Consider the following 18,945-nt stretch of genomic DNA (forward strand, 5'->3'; position numbering starts at 1 on the left):
GGCTGGTAGGGCAGTTTCACCAGAAATTTATGATGCGTGGAGCCGACTTTGGAAGCTTATATCTCGCAATTCATAAGGAATCAGAAAATTATCAAAACATGAAAGTTTCCAGAAAGTTAAACCATTCATTATTTGGACATTTGTACAGAAAGTTATGATCGATTGAAAGAAGGCTGGTGCAAGCAAGTTCTGGTGTGGACTTTTAGTGACGGAAAATGAACTTTTTGACGGATGGGCAGAAACTTAAGGACCAAAAATGGTCATTTCCTTCATTTCGTTTTGGATTTTTGGAGCACGGTTCTTGGGCGATTTTCACGGGAAAACATTGGGGTAAGTGTTCCTTATCCTATATTGAATATATTTCATGATTTCATACTCATTTACATCATGAATCCGTGAATTTATGGAAGAAAAATCAAGATTTTTGCAAAATCTTCCAAAAACGAAAATTTGAGATTTGGAAGTGGAGTTGTTATCGGAATTTGATAAAATTGGTATGGGTGGACTCGTAATTGAATGGGTTGTCAGATTTTGTGAGTTTCGTCGGATTCCGAGACGTGGGCCCCACGGACGATTTTTGAGTTAAATTTCGAATTTTGTTGAAAAATTAGTATTTTCATATGGAATTAATTCCTATAATTAGTATTGACTAAATTGAATTAATTTGAATAGATTTGAGCTGTCCGGAGAATTTATTCAAGCAAGACGGCTATTTTTGAATATCGGCATAACTTCAAAAAGGTAAGTATCTTGCCTAACCTTGTTTGCCAAGGTTGTTTTTATATGATAATTTGGTGTGATTGTCACTTGACTTTTACGTGAACTCTGTGTTTGTTTGAGTTGCCATTTTTATGGAAAACACTTTCATTATTGATTTTACCTATAGATAATTTAAATGGAAAATTTAGTTAATAAGATGAATAAATCTATTTATTTCTTGAAGTTGTGATTTAAAAGAGGTGTTGTTCCTTGATGAATTACTTTTCAATTCACGTTGTTGAAAATTTGGTATTGAATTAAAAAGGTCGTGAATCATATTGAGGCAAAGTGCCAAATTGTGAAATATTATTCGGTTGAGTTGTTCACTCCCGAACATTTTGTTAAGATGTTGTACACATTATGATCGAATCGTGGGCTCCTTATTGTGGAAAAATAATGTATTGTTGATTTCTGTGGAAAGTTGTAATATTTGAGCACTTGATGTGCAATTTGTGATATGTTGTAAGATTTGAGCACTAGATGTGCAATTTGTGATATGTTGTAATATTTGAGCACTTGATGTGCAATTTGTGATATGTTGTAATATTTGGGCACTTGAGATGCAAGTTGTATTATGCTGTGATATTTGGGAACTTGAGGTGCGATTTGTGAAATATTGTGATATTGATACGCATGCGGTGAGATAAGGGTGGCTTGAAACGCGTGGCTAGTAGGGTAACTACTAGCAGTCATGCGGTAATATAAGGTCAGGGTGTTGAAACGCATTCGGTGAGATAAGGGTGGCTTGAAACGCGTGGCTAGTAGGGGAACTACTAGAAGTCATGCGGTGTGATAAGGGTGGCTAAAACGCGGGATGCTATTTCGGGAAAAATGATTTCTTTAAAATTAAATGTGAAGGCTCCCGCGGTGATATAAGGAAATGAGATATTGTGAATTTATTTATGATTTGGGACTACGAGGCGGTACCTCGAGAGTGCCCTGTTGATATTTCTTTATTTATGTTCTTGTCTTGGGTGATTTTGTTTCATCTAATATGTAAATTCTTGTCTTCTTCCGTGATGTACTAGTTGACTTTACTATTATGTGTTTTGTGCTCCTAGTTGTATTGTGTTGGCTTTGGCTTTTTAGCACGAGACTCTGAAGAAGTATATTTCTGATTTTTCTTACTAATTTTCGATGATTGAGTTGATTTAAATAAAAGAAATTATTATTATGTTTTACATTAAATAGTTTTACATCCAAATCAGTAGTTTATCTGATGCTTTAATTTAGGTACAATGTTTTTTTCTTCACCCAAATGATTTCTAAAATAAATTCATTTCTTTGTTGATTTCTTACTTGATTTAAAAATTGTAAACTCACTTTAGTGGAAAAAAATTGATCATGTTGATCTTATATACATTGATATGATTGGCACGTGAGTTGTCCGTGCAGTTGTGATAAAAATATGGGCACGAGGTGCCGTGAAAATATGGAAGTGGGTTGAGACCCATATTTTTTATGATTATGAAATGAGGTGTCACACGATGACTTTTATTTGAAGGAATTATATTCCAAAAATATTATTTGAAAGAATTATAGTTGAAAGAAATTTATTTGAAGGGAGTATATTCGAAATATATATTTATTTGACAAGGTTATATTCTAAGGATATTTATTGAAAAACTTTTTTTTGATAAGATAAATTGTATTAATCAAAAGAGAGAAAAAAAGCTCCCGCATACAAGAAGTATACAAAAAGTAGAGAATTTACATCAGAACATGATTCTCTGCGAATGACGCCCAATCTTCTACACAAGTAGGTGCTACATGTGTGCACCAGAAAGCGATCAAAGATAAAAGACTATTCTTAAGATGTGAAAACGGAGACTCAATCCCCTCAAAAACTCTCTTATTTCTCTCTCCCTAGACTAACCACATGAGAGCTAACGGGGCGAACTTCCACGCCTTTTGCTTGCTTTTTCTACGGAAACCGGCCCAGCTATATAGCATTTCCTTTACAGTGTTTGGCATCACCCATTGAACACCAAAAAGATTCAGGATTGCCCTCCATAAACCCCAGGACACAGGGCAATGCAGCATAAGATGATCAACTTCTTCCCCTGAACTTTTACACATGTAGCACCAACTAACATGTGTAATTCCTCTCTTTCGCAGATTTTCAGATGTCAAGATCACTCCCCTCGCTGCTAGCCATGCAAAGAAGCACACCTTCGTGGGCGCCTTAGGAATCCAGATCGATGAGCATGGGAAAGTAGCCTCCTGTCTCACCAAAAGGACTTTACAGTGAACAAGCCATCATCACGCAACCCCCATCTCCAAGAATCATAAGATGGATGGGGCATATCTTGCCCGTATAGCAGTGCCAACAAATTTTGGAGCTCCGCAATCTCCCAATCTTGCATGTTCCTTCTAAAAGAGAGGTCTCATACTATCCCCCTTCATGCTCCTTGCGAATTTGTTGGACCATCAATTCCTTCTGGTTTGAAACTCTGAAGACGTGGGGGAAAGAGACCCTCAGAGTAGCCTCTCCACACCACCTGTGATTCCAAAAGCTGATTCTCCTTCCATCTCCCACCTTGTAAGTGATGTTGCCATAGAAAGCTTCCCAGTTCTTTATGATGTTTCTCCACATGCCACACCCGAACGGTGCTGTGATTGCCTTGGTCCTCCAACCCCCTCCCGTGGAATCGTACTTTTCTACTATGACCTCCCTTCCATAGAGCATGCTCTTCTACCCCGAATCTCCACAGCCACTTCCCAGCAAAGCTCTGTTGAATACCCTGAGATCTTTTACTCCAAGTCCACCCCACTTCTTTGGGGAAGTGACTGTCTGTCAATTCACTAGATGAAACTATCTAGTTCTATCTGCCGCATCCCAAAGAAAATTCCTTTGAAGCCGCTCCAGTTTTTTTGTGATGCTCACAGGTGCTTGCAACAGGGATAAGTAATAGGTAGGGATACTTGACAAAGTGCTTTTAATAAGCACTTCCTTACCGCCTTTTGACAAATACCGTTTCTGCCAGCCTGCTAATCGTTTTTCAACCCTTTCAATGACTGGATTCCAAACAGTAGTATCCTTTTTGCAAAGCACCCAATGGTAGACCCAGGTAGGTAGTGGGGAGAGAGCCCATCTTGCATCCGAGAACATGAGACAAAGCATCAATGTTAGCAACCTCACCAACCGGAAAAATCTCACACTTGCCGAGGTTGATTTTGAGTCCTGATACTATCTGAAACCACTGCAGTACCTGCTTCAGGCAGGTCAACTGATCCATATCGGCATCACAGAAAACTAGGGTGTCATCCGCAAAAAGCAAATGAGAGACCCTTCGGGCATTGAGCACCCCGATCGGAGCTGAGAAACCTCTCAAGAAGCCTCCACTCGCTGCACGATCCATCATTTTACTCAGAGCATCCATCACTAAAATGAATAGCATGGGGGATAGGGGGTCACCTTGCCTGAGCCCCCTGGAGCTGCCAAAGAAACCACACGGGCTACCATTAACCAGGACAGAGAATCTGACTGATGAAATGCAAAACTTGATCCATCCCCTCCATCTTTCCCCAAACCCCATCCGTTTCATAATGAAGTCCAGGAACTCCCAATTGACAAGATCGAAAGCCTTCTCAAGGTCCAACTTGCACAGTAATCCGGATTCTCTATTTTTCCTTCTGGAGTCTACAAGTTCATTTGCCACCAGAGCAGCATCCAGGATCTGCCTACCTTCCACAAACGCATTCTGGGAGGACGAAACAGACACGTCAAGAACCTTCTTTAGTCTGTTGGAGAGCACTTTAGAAATAATCTTGTAAATGCTCCCCACTAGACTGATAGGCCTATAGTCTCTGATACAAGATGTGCCTTCTTTCTTAGGCACAATGGTAATAAAAGAATCATTGATGCTTCTCTCGAAAGCACCATTCACGTGAAAGTATTCGATGGCTTCCATCAACTCCCCCTTAACAGTGTCCCAACAGAGCTGGAAGAAGGCCAAGCAGAAACCATCAGGCCCAGGGGCCTTATCACCATCACAGCTCGACACAGCATCGTGCACCTCCTCCTCCTCGAAAGCTCTTTCTAGCCACTCATTGTCTCCCTCCCCTATGTGGTTGAACTCTATTCCCCCAACGTAGGCCTCCAACTAACTTCCTCTTTGTATAAGTTCTCATAAAACCCCACTATCGCCCCTTTTACCTCCTCTTCTGCCTCGATCCTCACCCCATCTACAACTAAGGACTCTATGAAGTTTCTCCTTCGATTTGCAATCGCAACCCTGTGGAAAAACTTAGTATTCGAATCCCCTTCCTTTAACCAGAGCGCCCTTGATTTTTGTCGCCAACTAGTCTCCTGAGCTATTGCTAGCTCGACTATTTCACTCTTAACCTCCCCCAATCTCACTTTCTCAGATTCATCTAGCTCCCTCGCCCCTTCCCCTCTGTCTAATTCCCCCATATTCATGCATAAGCTCCCTCATTTTGACCTCCACCCTCCCGAAGACCTCCTTGTTCCACCTAATAATATCTCCCTTGAGCAATTTGAGTTTCTTCGACAGACGGAATGAGGGTGACCCTGATACCCCGTAGTTGGTCCACCATTCTTTCACTTTGTCACAAAATCCTGGCACTTTCAACCACATGTTCTCGAACCGGAAGGGAGCACGGACCCCCCTCCCTCTGCATCCATCTAGCAAGATAGGCAAGTGATCCGAAGTCAGCCTAGATAAAGGGATCTGCAACACATTCGGCACCAGCTCATCCCAGGAGGACGATATCAGAAATCTATCGAGTCTAGACCTTGAGTTTGAATCCTCCGCCCTGGCCCAAGTAAACCTTTCCCCCGACAGAGGAAGATCAATGAGAAAGTGATCATTGATGAAGTCAGAAAACTCCTCCATGGCCCTCGAAATCAAATTGCACCCTAATCTCTCCTCCGGGAATCTAATTGTGTTAAAGTCTCCCCCTAGAACCCATGGAATGTCCCATTCCCCCATAATATTAGCAAGTTCCTCCCAGAAAGACACTTTGGACCTTTCCCCTACCGGCCCATACACTCCCCCAAATCCCCACTCACTCTATCTTTGACGAGAGCTACCAAAGAGAAAGCTCCCTTCCTAATCTTCTTTACCTCCAAACTTCTATCATCCCACATAAGTAGAATGCCCCCGGCACTTCCCGCTGCAGGGACCCAGTCATATTTCACCCAACTACCTCCCCAGACACTTCTCACGATCGCATCCGACAAAACTTCCATTTTGGTCTCCTGAAAACAAACTAGGTCGGCACCCCACTCCCTAACTCCCACTTTGATGATGGCCCTTTTGTTTGGGTCATTCATCCCCCTGACATTCCATGAAAGGATCTTAAATTCCATAAGCAACAATAGCCCCCATTTCCCCACCCCCCTAGACGAGGTCCCTTTCTCCATGTCACACACTCGACCCCTTCTCTGATACACCACTACATCCCCTATTTTATTTTGATTAACATTTCTTCCTTCACTTCAAAAGAAACACCTAAGAACTTCCCAAAGTTTAATAGTTTATCCTCCATCCATAAGGACATGTCCACTTCTCCAATCCGTGACGAAATTGGACATGCGTCTTCTGTAATTACCTTTTCCTTGCCCCTACCGGAGGAATGCAAGACCATAGCATTACTAGTAGTAGGAACTCTGGTTGCCGGGTGGATCACGTCGTTTCGTTGAGAGGCACCAACCGCAGGAATTAATGCCTCTCTTGGAGGAGATTGTATTGTAACCTCAGCACATCTAAGCACAGTGGGAGATGAGGGGGTGATGGAGCTGGGTCCATCAGAGGCGGGGGGCCGTGGAATAACACCGCCAGCTTTTGCCAGTGCTGCCCCTGGAACAGTGGTTGAAGAGGAGCACAAGTCCCTAGTGTTTGGTATAGCACTGTTTGAGGCATCATTGGCAGAAAGAGGAGGAGTGACTGCTCCCATATGTTTAGGAGCCTTATCGGACGCCGCTTGATATAATTTGGGCCCCTTTGGATCGATTCTAATATAATTGGGAAAAGTTGTTGGGCCCATGTGTAGAGGCCCAGACCTAAGCTTGCTGAAATCTTGCCCGACCCTATGATAGTTAAGAGAGGACCGACCCATTCTACCTTTCAGCCCGCATCACTAACCCATTCACGTCTTTTCCTCCTGTTAAAATTTTGTCTTCTTCTCCCAAGTTCAAACCTCCCGTCACTTCTCGGTCTACCGTCTGATTCCAGCTTAGTCCACTGATCCGGTGAGCCCTCCCCTCCCTTCAGAAACTGATTTCCCCTTCCCTCTCTTCTATTTGACCTTTCCTTTTCTTCCGCCAAAATCACAGGCATAAAGACAGGGCGAAATTCAGGGCTCAACCAAACCCTGTAGCTCAAGTAGCCATCTTCCACCACAGTGGAGACAGGGATTCTGCCCCCTTTCCTCACCACAATCCTTACTCGCGAGAGATCGTGCAAGCTGCAAGTGACATCAATGAAACCCCCACAAATTTTCCCAACCTTCTTGAATAGGTCAAGACACCAGAGATGCACCGGGAGACCCACCATGTTGACCACCAATGTTTCGCCAGTGAAACGAGGGTCGAGACACCCATCGTGCTCCACCCATCTGTCTAACTTTAAGAAATTCCCATCAAACCACCTGTTTCCTCTGACAAGAATTTCTGAAGCTTGAGACTCGTCGACAAATCGAAAGAGATATTGCGTGTCACCCAGTTTCGATATTTTCAGTCCGTCCTTGACGTTCCATGCCTCTGCTGCCCAGTTCCTAACAGCTTCTGGAGAACCAACCCATTTGGAGAAAGACCCAATCAAACAAGAGTCCAAGAAACCTTTACGCCTGAGAGTGTGCTCCTCGGACAGCGAGAAGTGTGGCTCCTGCCCTACGTCAAGCTTTCGTTGGCATCTTCCCCCAAGTTCGAGGGCTGGCCAAGATGCAGCTTTGCTAAAAGACATGCTTTCTAATTTTCTAGATTCTAGGGAAAAGTAGGAGCTTCTCTCTGTGGAGTCCGTCATAGCTAAACCAAGAGCCTCGCAAGGAGACTGACTGAAGAAGGGAAAGTGAGAGGGAGTGAAATCTGGCCAGAAAAAGACACCTCCGTCGCCGAAAAATAGCAAAAGTGATCGGAAGTTGGAGGTTGATGGATGGGTGAGGTCGGAATAGCCTCGCGAAGAGGCTGTCCGAAGGAAAAAAGTTGGGATCTGGCCTGAAAAGGCGTCACGCGCCGACGCGTGGGCTAGGGGTGGTCGGAGCTCTGCCGTGTGTGACGGCGCATGGAGTGTCAGATCCCGGCGATTCTTTCTGGGGTAGTGTCGCGACAGGGTTGGCTCTCGGATGGTGGTGGTGGAATCCTAGGATTCATGGTTCATGGCGGTGGTGAAGGGGTGCGATGGGGTGTTTGTGTGCTGCAGTGGTTTTTTTGGAAGAGCACCAGCGATTATAGGTACATTAAGACTACTTGCTTTTTGTATTTAATCACTTTCAGTCAAAGACTTAAGAACCTGGGGAAGCAAAATGGAGAGAGAGAAGGGGGCTGCCAAAGGTATGGTTATTAGCAGTCGATGAAGGCGAAACAAAGACCATGTGAGACCAGGGTCAAATTCCAATAGAGGCAAAAAAAGAAAAGTTAAGTGATTTCTTCCGCTGTCTTATTGAAAAACTTATATTTGAAAGATTTATACTTGAAGTACTTACATTGGAAAGACGTATATTTGAGGGACTTGATTGATTGGTTGTATTTGTGTTCCTTATTCGTTTGAGCAATATTTATGGTGTTCTTGTTGCCTTGTGGTTTACATCATTTATTTATTCTTATTGTCATCATTGCCATTTGTTTCTATTATTATTATTATATACTGCTACACTGCACAAGTTAATTGATTAGTGAGTGTCTTGACTGTACCTCGTCACTACTCCACCGAGGTTAGTCTTGATACTTACTGGGTACCGACCGTGGTGTACTCATACTACACTTCCGCACATTTTTTGTGCAGAGTCAGGTATTGAAGCTATCGGACTCGGACAGAGTAAAGTGTGATCGCAAGGATTCAAGGTAGAGTGCTTGGTCGTCGCAGTCCCTTGAAATCTTTTCATTTTATTGTACTGTTAATTATTAATCAAAGAGTATTGAGTATTCGATCCTTGAGATCATTTCATGTATTCAGTTAGAGTTCGTGACTCAGTACTACCAGTTTTGGGAGGTTGCTATATTCATGTTTGTTCCACTGTTGGTTTTGATTATCTATTTAATTCAATTTCGTTAAAAAAAAAAAGGCTTCGAAATGTAATGGAAATCGGCTTACCTAGTCTTAGAGACTAGGTGCCATCACGATGCCTGTGGTGGGATTTTGGGTCGTGACAATATGCGAACTCAATCAATAAATTTGCGAAATGTTAAGGGCAATTTCGACCTAGAAGGGGGAAGAAAAATAGTGTGGGAATCGGGGTTGAGAAAGGGAAATACGTTTTTATATTTTATTTTATAATTTATTGCTTTGGACCAATTCGTAATTCTCAGAACTTTGGGGATGATTTCTAACATTGCATAATGGGATTAGATTAACTAACAATAATCTAAAAAGGGTGAGTCTATATAATGAAGAATTAAAACTTGGGGTCTTAACCTCAACTGAGTCTTGGTCAGAGGTCTTTTAATTAGAGCTCCCTAGTGACTTGTCATGACTGAACAACGATGTGTCAACTAATTTAACGGTAATGCAGCATACATTGGACAAAATTCTGGCACGTGACTTGACGCCAAGGCTGACGTTCCTTCTGGTGGCGTATGGTGTTTTTTTCTTTTTTTGACGATTGTGTTCATTTCGTCTTAATGTAATTGGTTGACTTATATGGACACCGAATAATCAAGGAAATCGAGGTAGCAATGCACTTAATGAACTTCGCCAGAAAACGTTTTTGGTGGCTGAGACAACCTAAATTCTGATAGTTGCTCTATTTGGCTCTAATGCCATTGAAACAAGATATAAAAGAAAAAATACTTTGTATCAAAATTAACATGTAAAAAGAGACTTCTTAAATAGAAGTCTTTGTTTACGTACAAATATACAATCAATTATGTTTCCTAATTATGGAGAATTCCATGGAATTGTCTACACAAAATCCTATCTAGTATTTCACTTTCCATACGCAGGCACAATGAATTTAGACATGAAACAGAAAGAAAGTTATAGTTGGTACCTGCATAGCCCTCAATTCCATTTGAGCCATATCAACCGCTTTTGTCCCACCAATAAAATTGGGATGCGAGGAATTTATATAATCCATCTAAAATGAATTAAAGAGTTGGTTGATCAGCAATAGAAAAATAATCTTTTGCATAACTGCTATGAACAAGCATGGAACATATAAAATCAACCGTTGAAGTACAAAACTCACCTCACCTCAAAGGAAACTGACAATACATCTTAATTGACTTTTTAATTCTCAATAACAATCCAAGCAAGGCAATAAAAAAGTAATGGAAGATAAATGATCTTAAGATGCAAAATATATTCCTACGACAACAATTCAGCAAATTCACAAAAGTGAGAAACCCACCCATCCCAACCCTCAAGAAGAAAACCTTTCAAATGGAAAGAAGCTGTATCTTGTTGTTACTTATCAAAAAGTGAACTGTTTCTTGTTGATATTCATTCAAAATTTGAAGCATTACTCCAAGTGGCAATTACAATATGGACCTAAATTAAGTTATCCATACCTATACTATTCTTCGCCTTCTTTTTTTTTTTGGTGTGTGTGTGGGTGGGTGGATGGGTAGCACATAAAGAGTTTATCCTGACCATATAAAAGAAAGAATGTAAAAATATATGAGTATACACACTCTTGAACTGAAGAACCTTAAGTTTAAGGACATTACTTCAAGTAAATGGTCAAACAATCTGCAATTAGAGATCAGATACCTCCATATCAATAAGATTTGTTATCATTCTTTCAGCGGGTTTTACACCATCTCGTAGAAACCTTGCAGTGACATCCTCTAGTCGCCTTCTTAACTCTAGGAAGCGACGCATTTCAAATGTTTCACAAGCACGACTAATCTGCAAGATTTAATTAAGGGTAAGTCCAACTGAATATTCAGTGTGCCCCAAGGATCTAGTTTATGTGTGTTTGTAGATGCTCATGAGAAAGGGAACCTACTTACGAAAACTGTAAAACACCATGTAAGTCAAAAATACTCTTTTATCACCTTGATAAGCTCATCATAGACGAATCGCAAGCACTGGAGGCTGGGATCTAGCAGCCTAGCTATTTGTCTTCTAACCAAAACTTCAAATGGGACCTAAAACACTTATACCATCATTATCATCCCAACGATAATAGAAAGAATTATAGGTGCTCCGCTTGATGCGTAAATTTACTATCATGGCATGCACCTCTGGCACAAATAGCGCATTTCTTGGACCAGTTGCATTGTGGATAGCTATTCTTATATCCTCGTCACTTAGATCTTCACAAGGATCCACTTCCTACAGTGACACAAATAACAACATAACTACCTGATGCAGCATCAACAGCTTACTGCTACTGCTAGAACAACATCAGTTACATAATTAAGTACATAAGATCTTGTTAATATCTAAAGCAAGAAATATTAAAGTAATATTGGCTTTAGCCCTTCACTAGAGAAGCTAGTCCATGAAAGACCAGCAGCAACAAGAAACTAATTGAGGAACAAAAATTTGCACCTCCAGGCTCTTTACAAAAATTGACTGGAATATGTGATGAATCCGTGCTCCCCCTGACAATTCTTTGGTTGTCATTGCTTCACTTTTTCCATCCACCACTGCAGAAAATGCTGTTAATCACCAAGAAAGGAAGAACGTCAGTAAGCAACCAAAAATTCTACCCCCTCTCTCTTGACTTGATTAACCTACTTTGACTGGCACAATGATTAATACAACTAAGCAACATGTGCTAGAAGTCTGTTAGAATAAGATGAAGTAACAGTGGGAAGAAGCGACAAGAGTGTAAAGATGTTTTTCAAATTCAAAATAAAGTGAAAAACAACACTCCATGTCATTCCGACCTTCTAAAGCTGTAAGTTTTACCACTTTAAAGAAAAGATCAATCTTTTGGAAGACGTAAAATGAGACAAGTGGGTACAGAAGAACTCTATGTTTTGCTACAGATTTATATCTGCCTAGTTTCACTCAGTCAATCCAGAAAAGAGAATGCACTTTCTAAATTAAATAATATGCCGTCGTGTTTGGATAACAAGACTTAATTTTCATACACAAGCCTATCTGGAACATACAGATGAGCCTCCCACTCAGTATCTTTCTCAACATCAAAATATTGAGGCAGATAGCTAAAATATTAAACATGTAATCATCCTAGTAACTGAAAAAATGGGATGGCTAAAGAGAAGTTAGCACAAAGTTCTAGAAACACATAATAAAAGGAACTAGCGAACTTCCATAAAAAAAACAAGATACTCCTCACCTTCAGAGTATTTTGTCAGAACATTTAACAGCATGGCCCCTCTTTCTGCCTGTCTCATGCCATGCAACAAGATAAATTCATTTAAATTAGAAAATATATTCATTTGTCTATAACTATCTGGTTATGCATCTCTTAGAATCATTCCTCCCATGACTTGAAATTGTAATTCATAAAAGATCAATTTCTAGCCCACGACTTTGAAATAAAATCATAGCACATTATCTTTACGTTTGATTCCAAAGCCTCCCCGTAAGTACGTAACTCCTTTTCAACAGCTACAAGATGAGAATTTAAATCAGTCTTCAAAGTGGGGAGAACATTTCGAATGTGCTGCTCCAGAATCTGAAACAAAACAAAAATACCATAAACTTCATGCTATTATCTATTTTATTTCTTTAACACAGTTAGATTTGTTGTAACAAAAAGATTAGCCAATGATGCCAAGTAGGATGTTTTATGTTTGATGTTTCTATTCACACTTTTTAAGCATTAAGGTAAACCAAGTTCCCATTTCACGACTGCAGCAATCAACAGAAAGGCACAAAAGAGATTGTTAACATGAATGCGATGCCTACAAGAAATGAAGGACAAATAGGAATTCCGTAATTCCTAAAAGTAGACCTCAGTGGACATGCGCTGCTGAGGACAATTGCAATTTTTCCAAGTAATTAGATTGTATTGACAATGGGCAAAAAACACCCGCATACAAGGAGTATACCAAAAATAGAAAAAAGATATGGTTTTCTACAAACAACACCCAATCTTCTATACATACACAAATCTTGTGGGTGCACCAAAAGGAAATAAGGGATAAGAGGCTACTCCTCAAGTGTACAAAATTCTCCGGGACAATTGTATTATTCTAGCATCTTCCGATTTTGCCTCAAAATTACAGCTAGGCATCTAAAAATGCCTTTGAACATCTTCTCCGGCAACACAAAAAAACTTACCTACAGAACCAAATCGACCTAAATTAGAACCATTGACACGAATTCATCTTTTATCCATCATTTTTCGCACCAACCTGATTTAGCTTCTTCGCCAACTGGGGGATTCCGCAACGATCAGATAAACCATGGTACACCTTCAAATGCAAAGTACCATGTGACAATGTAGAGAATTACCAAAAATGGAATATAAGATGAAAAGTAGCAGAAACGTACATGATAATCACGGAAGAATTGCTCCTCATACGCAAGTGCTTCTACAATAGAACGCTTATTGTTAATATCCTGCAAAAATACACTTATATTATCGTATTTGGTTCAATATATTTGAACCATAAACACAATATTTCGGCATTTTCTTCTTTCTTTCTGTTGAAGACAGTTAAATAAACAAAAGGGTGTTCTCTCTAACAGCTTATGGACATAGATACGAGGTTTAAGATATTCTCCCACATAATGTTGTGTCTAGGTCCCTCATGACGTTATAATGACTCTTCACTAGATCGCCCTTTTTCCAATTAAATTGACCCCTTTCTCTTTAGCTGATCTGTAATTGACATTTTTCCTTACATGGAAAAGCTCTTCACGCCAAAAGTTCGAACTAATATGTAGTGTAGAAAACTCTTCAATTAAGTAGCCTGATGACAAGGAGCCTATTGAAATGATAGATCAAGCCAATAATAGGAGGTCTCAAACAACTGCGAGTAACAGACAACTCTGAATAACAACCGAGATATGTAGCACTTCATTACTTTCGCTTCAATGTGATATCTTTATAACAATAAACCACACCTTCACATATTCAATATATCATAAGCAAATATATGCATGATTACATACCATTCAAACTATAATTTTCAATCATTATGCTACAAAAAAAGTTTATCCACTTTGGGACCAAGGGATCAAAACTCTTGACCTCATATAGTACATAGGACTAAGCTTGGGAACCATGTAAAATGTGAAAGCTTTTACTTCTTAAGCTTTGACTTAAGTAAGAAGCAACATGTACAGTGCACTCAATTGCATCTCTTCAACCACGATACGATTGTAAGACATGCATAAGAGTAAAGGCCTAAAGGGCATAGGCATTGCATAGCAGTGAACCAAATTCTTAAAGTAAATCACCTAAACCTCAGCTTGTTTTCATTAAATATGATATTGGAACTGCTATTGCATAGAAGGATCATCAGTGTCAAACAAACATCTGCAAGCAGCTTCAAATACACATAGCCAAAATGTCTGTGGAAGGAGGCCTTTCATCCAACTGGATAGGAAATCCTTTTACATCACTAACTACCCTCTTCCTACCAAACAAAATATCAGTTGATCTCAGAAGTGGCACACTAGAAGGATTAACCCCTGAAAAGGAAGAAGGACTGAGGCCAATGTTGATGGAAATACACGATAGGGATCTGATTGAAACTAACAGCATCTTAGACCTAATAAATAAGCAGAACACCATGTGAAAATTCATCTTTGCTCTTGAAAGGGGAGAAAGTACGTGAAATATGAACGAAGTAGAATCGCCAAATTAGGTCTGTAATAAAGAAGAAAGCAAAGCTCTGATATATTAGTTGAGGTGAAAAAGGTAAACCCATTCAAATAGGCAATGCATGTTACATAAAATCTTAGGAAGGATCCTTAGCCTCCTGATACACAAAACTTTGATGTCAATCAGAACAATAGCTTTTATTAGACTTTTTTCTTAAACTAATAGTGGTATCCAGGCCAGCTTGCACCTCAACTACTCCACTGGCCACTGGGTACTTACTACCTCCCACTAGTTGGTAACTCTGCACACTGAGGGTTAGGCAAATGGGATTGTTTTATGTCTGTTGGGATTTAAACCCTGGTCTCCAAGGTTTACATCCACTTCATTCATCACTAGGCCACATCCTTGAGTGCTTTATTAGTCAGTTATTGCTTTTGATGATGTGAAGTTGAGATAGATACAGGTCAGTTAGTAATAGTACTCTGGATCAGCAAAATAATAGGGCTTTAGTGAAAACAGCAAGTAGTCAAAGCAAAGAATCCAGAATATACCTGTTGACTACGGTTGACAACACCGATATAACCTAAACGAAGTGGAATAACTTTTCCCAGCAGAAAGTTTCTCGCGTCGGTACCCTTATCCATTATATCTAGCTACAGCCACAACACAACATTAAGATCACATGTCTGCCTGATGATTTCATGAAGAAGCTAATGAACACATAGCTGCAGAAGTTTCCTTTTCATGACATATTTTTCTTTTAAAAGGTAAAGGAGATGCTTTTTAACCTTCAATGCGAATGTGAAAACTAACCTTAGTTATTACACCAATTGTACGGGTACCTGTCAAATACTTTTATCAAGTCAAGGCACTGGATGTGAAATGGTCAAATAAGTTTCATAAAGGAGTCATAAAAAATAGTATCACATGACTTAGGAATTAAAGCAATAAATTTGGGCTATCCAGACAACTACATCAGTGACCTACCAGTTGGATCCACCTCTTTAGCCATTTGTAGTGCATCAGAATTAGCCAAATCAGCATTTGCAGGAGAAACAGCCAATATGATTGAAGTTTCTTGTTTTATATAGGACATTATCATATTTCTGATCCTTGCTTCAATATCACTGGGTTGGTCACCGACAGGAACTTTAGTGATTCCAGGTAGATCAACAAGAGTTATATTGAGAACATTGGGAGAGCAGATTTTTAACCGAATTTGTTTATCCGAAACTCCCTTGTTAACTCCCACTTCTTTTGCTGTTTCAACCTGCACTAACAGATCAGTTTATTCACATAAGAAAGCATGAAAAAATACGGCACCCCTAGTATATTCACAAATTTCGAAATAAAAAATAATATCTTCAACCTAGTTGATAAGAAAGAAAACAATAAGAAGTAGATAAGCATAATATTTTTAACCTAGTATTTCAGAAAGAAAACAACAAGTTGATGAACATCATTAAATGAGATAAAACATCCTGCTGCCAGTCATCAAGCTTCATCTCTGAACTTTTGGACATTTCCGCTATACAAAATCTCATACTATACAAAATTCTATATAAAGGAGTAATAGAAAATTGTCATTTCGCTGGTGCCCAACAAGTTTAACATAGCCTCAAGTATGTTACCAAAAATAACTCTTTTAACTTCTCCACAATTTTTTTTTTTTTTTAATCTCTGTCCAAAATCTATTACCACTAATTATTTAGCTCCTAATGGTCATCAATGATACCATTTTTACTTTTTATTTTTCTTCTCACACCAATTGAGCAGCTTTTAGTAATGATCCAACTCAGTACTCCATATAGAATATCTAGTGTCAGAATTTCAAAACAATGGCATGTTAAAGAAAGATGTAACACATAGGATTAAAGTATGATGGCTGAAATGGAGGAGTGGCAGGGAGTGCAGCAATAGAATATACCTAACAAAATGAAAGGCTATTTATATTTTATAGACCTGTTGTGGACTAGCAATATTATATAGGAATGAATGTTGGGCCTCTCACGCCTTACATATCTCAAGATGAACGTTGCACAAATGTTGATGTTAATGTGGATGTGCAGTCATACAAGATTAGACTATTATCACATAGAGAAGATGGTCTGAGATGATTTGAACATATCATATGTAGACATCCACATGAAGGGGAGCCTTGGCGTAACTGGTAAAGTTGTTGCCATGTGACCAGGAGGTCACGGGTTCAAGCCGTGGAAACAGCCTCTTACAGAAATGCAAGGTAAGGCTGCGTACTATAGACCTTTGTGGTCCGGCCCTTCCCCAGACCCTGCGCATAGCGGGAGCTTAGTGCACCGGATTGCCCTTTTTTATATGTAGACATCCACATGCACTACCATAGTTGTGTCAGTTGTGAGTTGTGACAGTATGATGATTGAAGGTGTTAAAAGGCAACAAGGTAAACCTGAAATCACATGGAGAAAAGTTGTCTGAAAAGACCTACAATATCTTCCAACTAATGGGGACTTAGCTATAAATAGAAAACAATGAAAGAAAAAAATTACTATAGCGACATTAACAAGTTAGGATTAAGAATTTATTTGTCGTTAAGAAAGAAAAGTGTCACATAATCCCGCACTAAAAAGAAAAGTGTGTCACGTACCCTAACTAATAACAGGACTAACGGACTGGGATCCGAGCTAAATACGGTCCGAGCAAAAGTAATTGGGTTCACGTGAACTCATACCTAATACTTACTATAGTTTCACTCCTGACTGAAAAGGAAAGTGTGTCACGTAAGCCCTAACTAAAAAATAAAGTGTGCCATTGGACAGAGGGAGTAGTGATTTACAATTATTTTTAAAAAAATAGAAGAAGAATCGAATAACCTAACAAGAATTTCACGGCGAATAGCGGAGAAGTTGTAGAATCGTTTGTCACAGAGGTATATATACATTAAAAAAATTACCTATCTAAGCAGTGTAATTAACCGGCAAGGGGGTGTCAATATGTGGCTCGGCCACTGCCTACAGATTGATGAAATAATAACCGGACCAACAGACTGGGTTCCGAGCTAAATATTCTTATTAATATAAATACACAGTTTGAGAAAAGTTACCGGGTTCACATGATCGCATTCCCCGATACTCATACCTAATACTATAATTCTCCCTGACTAAAAAGAAAGTGCGTCACATAACCCTGACTAATAACAGGACAAACGAACTGGGATCCGAGCTAAATACGGTCTGGGCAAAAGTTACTGGAGTAGCGTGAACTCATACCTAATACTTGCTATAGTTTCACTACTGACTAAAAATAACTACAGAGATAGTGCGCCATTGGACAGAGGGAATAGTGATTTCCAAATATCAAAGATAAAGGAAAAAATACAAGAAGAATCGAAGAACCTAACCAGAATTTCACAGCGAATATCGGAGAAATCGTAGAATCGTTTATCAGGGAGGTGACCAAACTCGCCATATTCACGAGAATCATTATCACCAACTCCTATAGTGCGTTTTTCAAGCTGAAGAAGTAACGGTCTACGTGTACAAATATCTGTGCCGCGTGGAAGGAAGTCACGGCCAACTAAAGCCTCAAGTACACTGGACTTGCCGCTACTCTGACTCCCAATCACCGCCACTTGCGGCAGCCGGAGACCGGTGAGACGATCGTCGATGTCGCCGAGCGGTGCGAAAATATCCTGAAGCTTGTTGATTAACGGAATCACCGATGAGCCGATGAAGCATGTGGAATTTTTAGATTGTAAAACGTCGCCGTTTGAGTTTGATTTCTTGCCCATTTTTTGTTGGAATTTTGGTATCACAGTGTGTCAGTGTGAGATTGAGAGTGGAGAAGTGGGTGAGGGTGTATGGGTTTAGCGGATATTTCTTGGTATTGAAGATTTCGGAGATGGAGAAGAGTTTCTCTTTTTTCATGTCAAAGTTTGAAAAGTTATTCTATTTCTTTTCGCTCGAAAAGTTATTCTTTTGTATGGTTAAAAAGGGACAGGTTTCTTTTAGGGCCTGTTTGGATGGCTAACTTGTAATTGAATTTAGGAGTAATTGGGAGATAATTATAAAATTTAATATATTTGTTTGATCAATTAATTACTTGGTCGGTATATAACATTGAGTGCACTTTGTTTTTTATTTATGCAAATATACACTAATATATAAATAAAATCCCAAATTGGGTCCAAGTTATACAAGATGACATATCCAAAGTAAAAGATGAAAACTACTAATAGCTAATACTGTGAATGAAAAAGCTAATACTAATGAACTAGCTAGTACAAAGTAGAAAGTTATTTGCTTCCATCTCCGAGCAGTGTAAGTGAATCCA

At 39.6% G+C, this 18,945-nt stretch overlaps 1 protein-coding gene across 3 annotated transcripts in view; it reads right to left on the reverse strand.

The window, feature by feature from the left end:
- The window catches only part of LOC104103906 (dynamin-related protein 3A-like), a 37,381-nt gene extending 18,806 nt beyond the window's left edge, over positions 1 to 18,575 (reverse strand). The window contains exons 1-13 of one of the 3 annotated variants that reach the window (XR_011412815.1): positions 18,014 to 18,574; positions 15,625 to 15,907; positions 15,451 to 15,479; positions 15,189 to 15,290; positions 13,359 to 13,427; positions 13,220 to 13,279; positions 12,424 to 12,537; positions 12,196 to 12,244; positions 11,439 to 11,548; positions 11,127 to 11,219; positions 10,940 to 11,032; positions 10,653 to 10,790; positions 9,931 to 10,017 (exon numbers count right to left, since the gene is read on the reverse strand). Coding sequence is in view for 2 of the 3 variants with exons in the window: in XM_070191891.1 (XP_070047992.1) it covers positions 9,931 to 10,017; positions 10,653 to 10,790; positions 10,940 to 11,032; positions 11,127 to 11,219; positions 11,439 to 11,548; positions 12,196 to 12,244; positions 12,424 to 12,537; positions 13,220 to 13,279; positions 13,359 to 13,427; positions 15,189 to 15,290; positions 15,451 to 15,479; positions 15,625 to 15,907; positions 18,014 to 18,403 (1,617 nt within the window). In the remaining variant the exon portion in view is untranslated. Of the gene's footprint in view, positions 1 to 9,930; positions 10,018 to 10,652; positions 10,791 to 10,939; positions 11,033 to 11,126; positions 11,220 to 11,438; positions 11,549 to 12,195; positions 12,245 to 12,423; positions 12,538 to 13,219; positions 13,280 to 13,358; positions 13,428 to 15,188; positions 15,291 to 15,450; positions 15,480 to 15,624; positions 15,908 to 18,013 lie in introns of all 3 variants that reach the window. The other 2 variants (XM_070191891.1, XM_070191892.1) reach the window with 2 other exon arrangements.
- Positions 18,576 to 18,945: the final 370 nt, after the last annotated feature.

This window comes from Nicotiana tomentosiformis, chromosome 12 (genome assembly GCF_000390325.3).
Source record: "Nicotiana tomentosiformis chromosome 12, ASM39032v3, whole genome shotgun sequence".
Classification (NCBI taxonomy): Eukaryota; Viridiplantae; Streptophyta; class Magnoliopsida; order Solanales; family Solanaceae; genus Nicotiana; species Nicotiana tomentosiformis.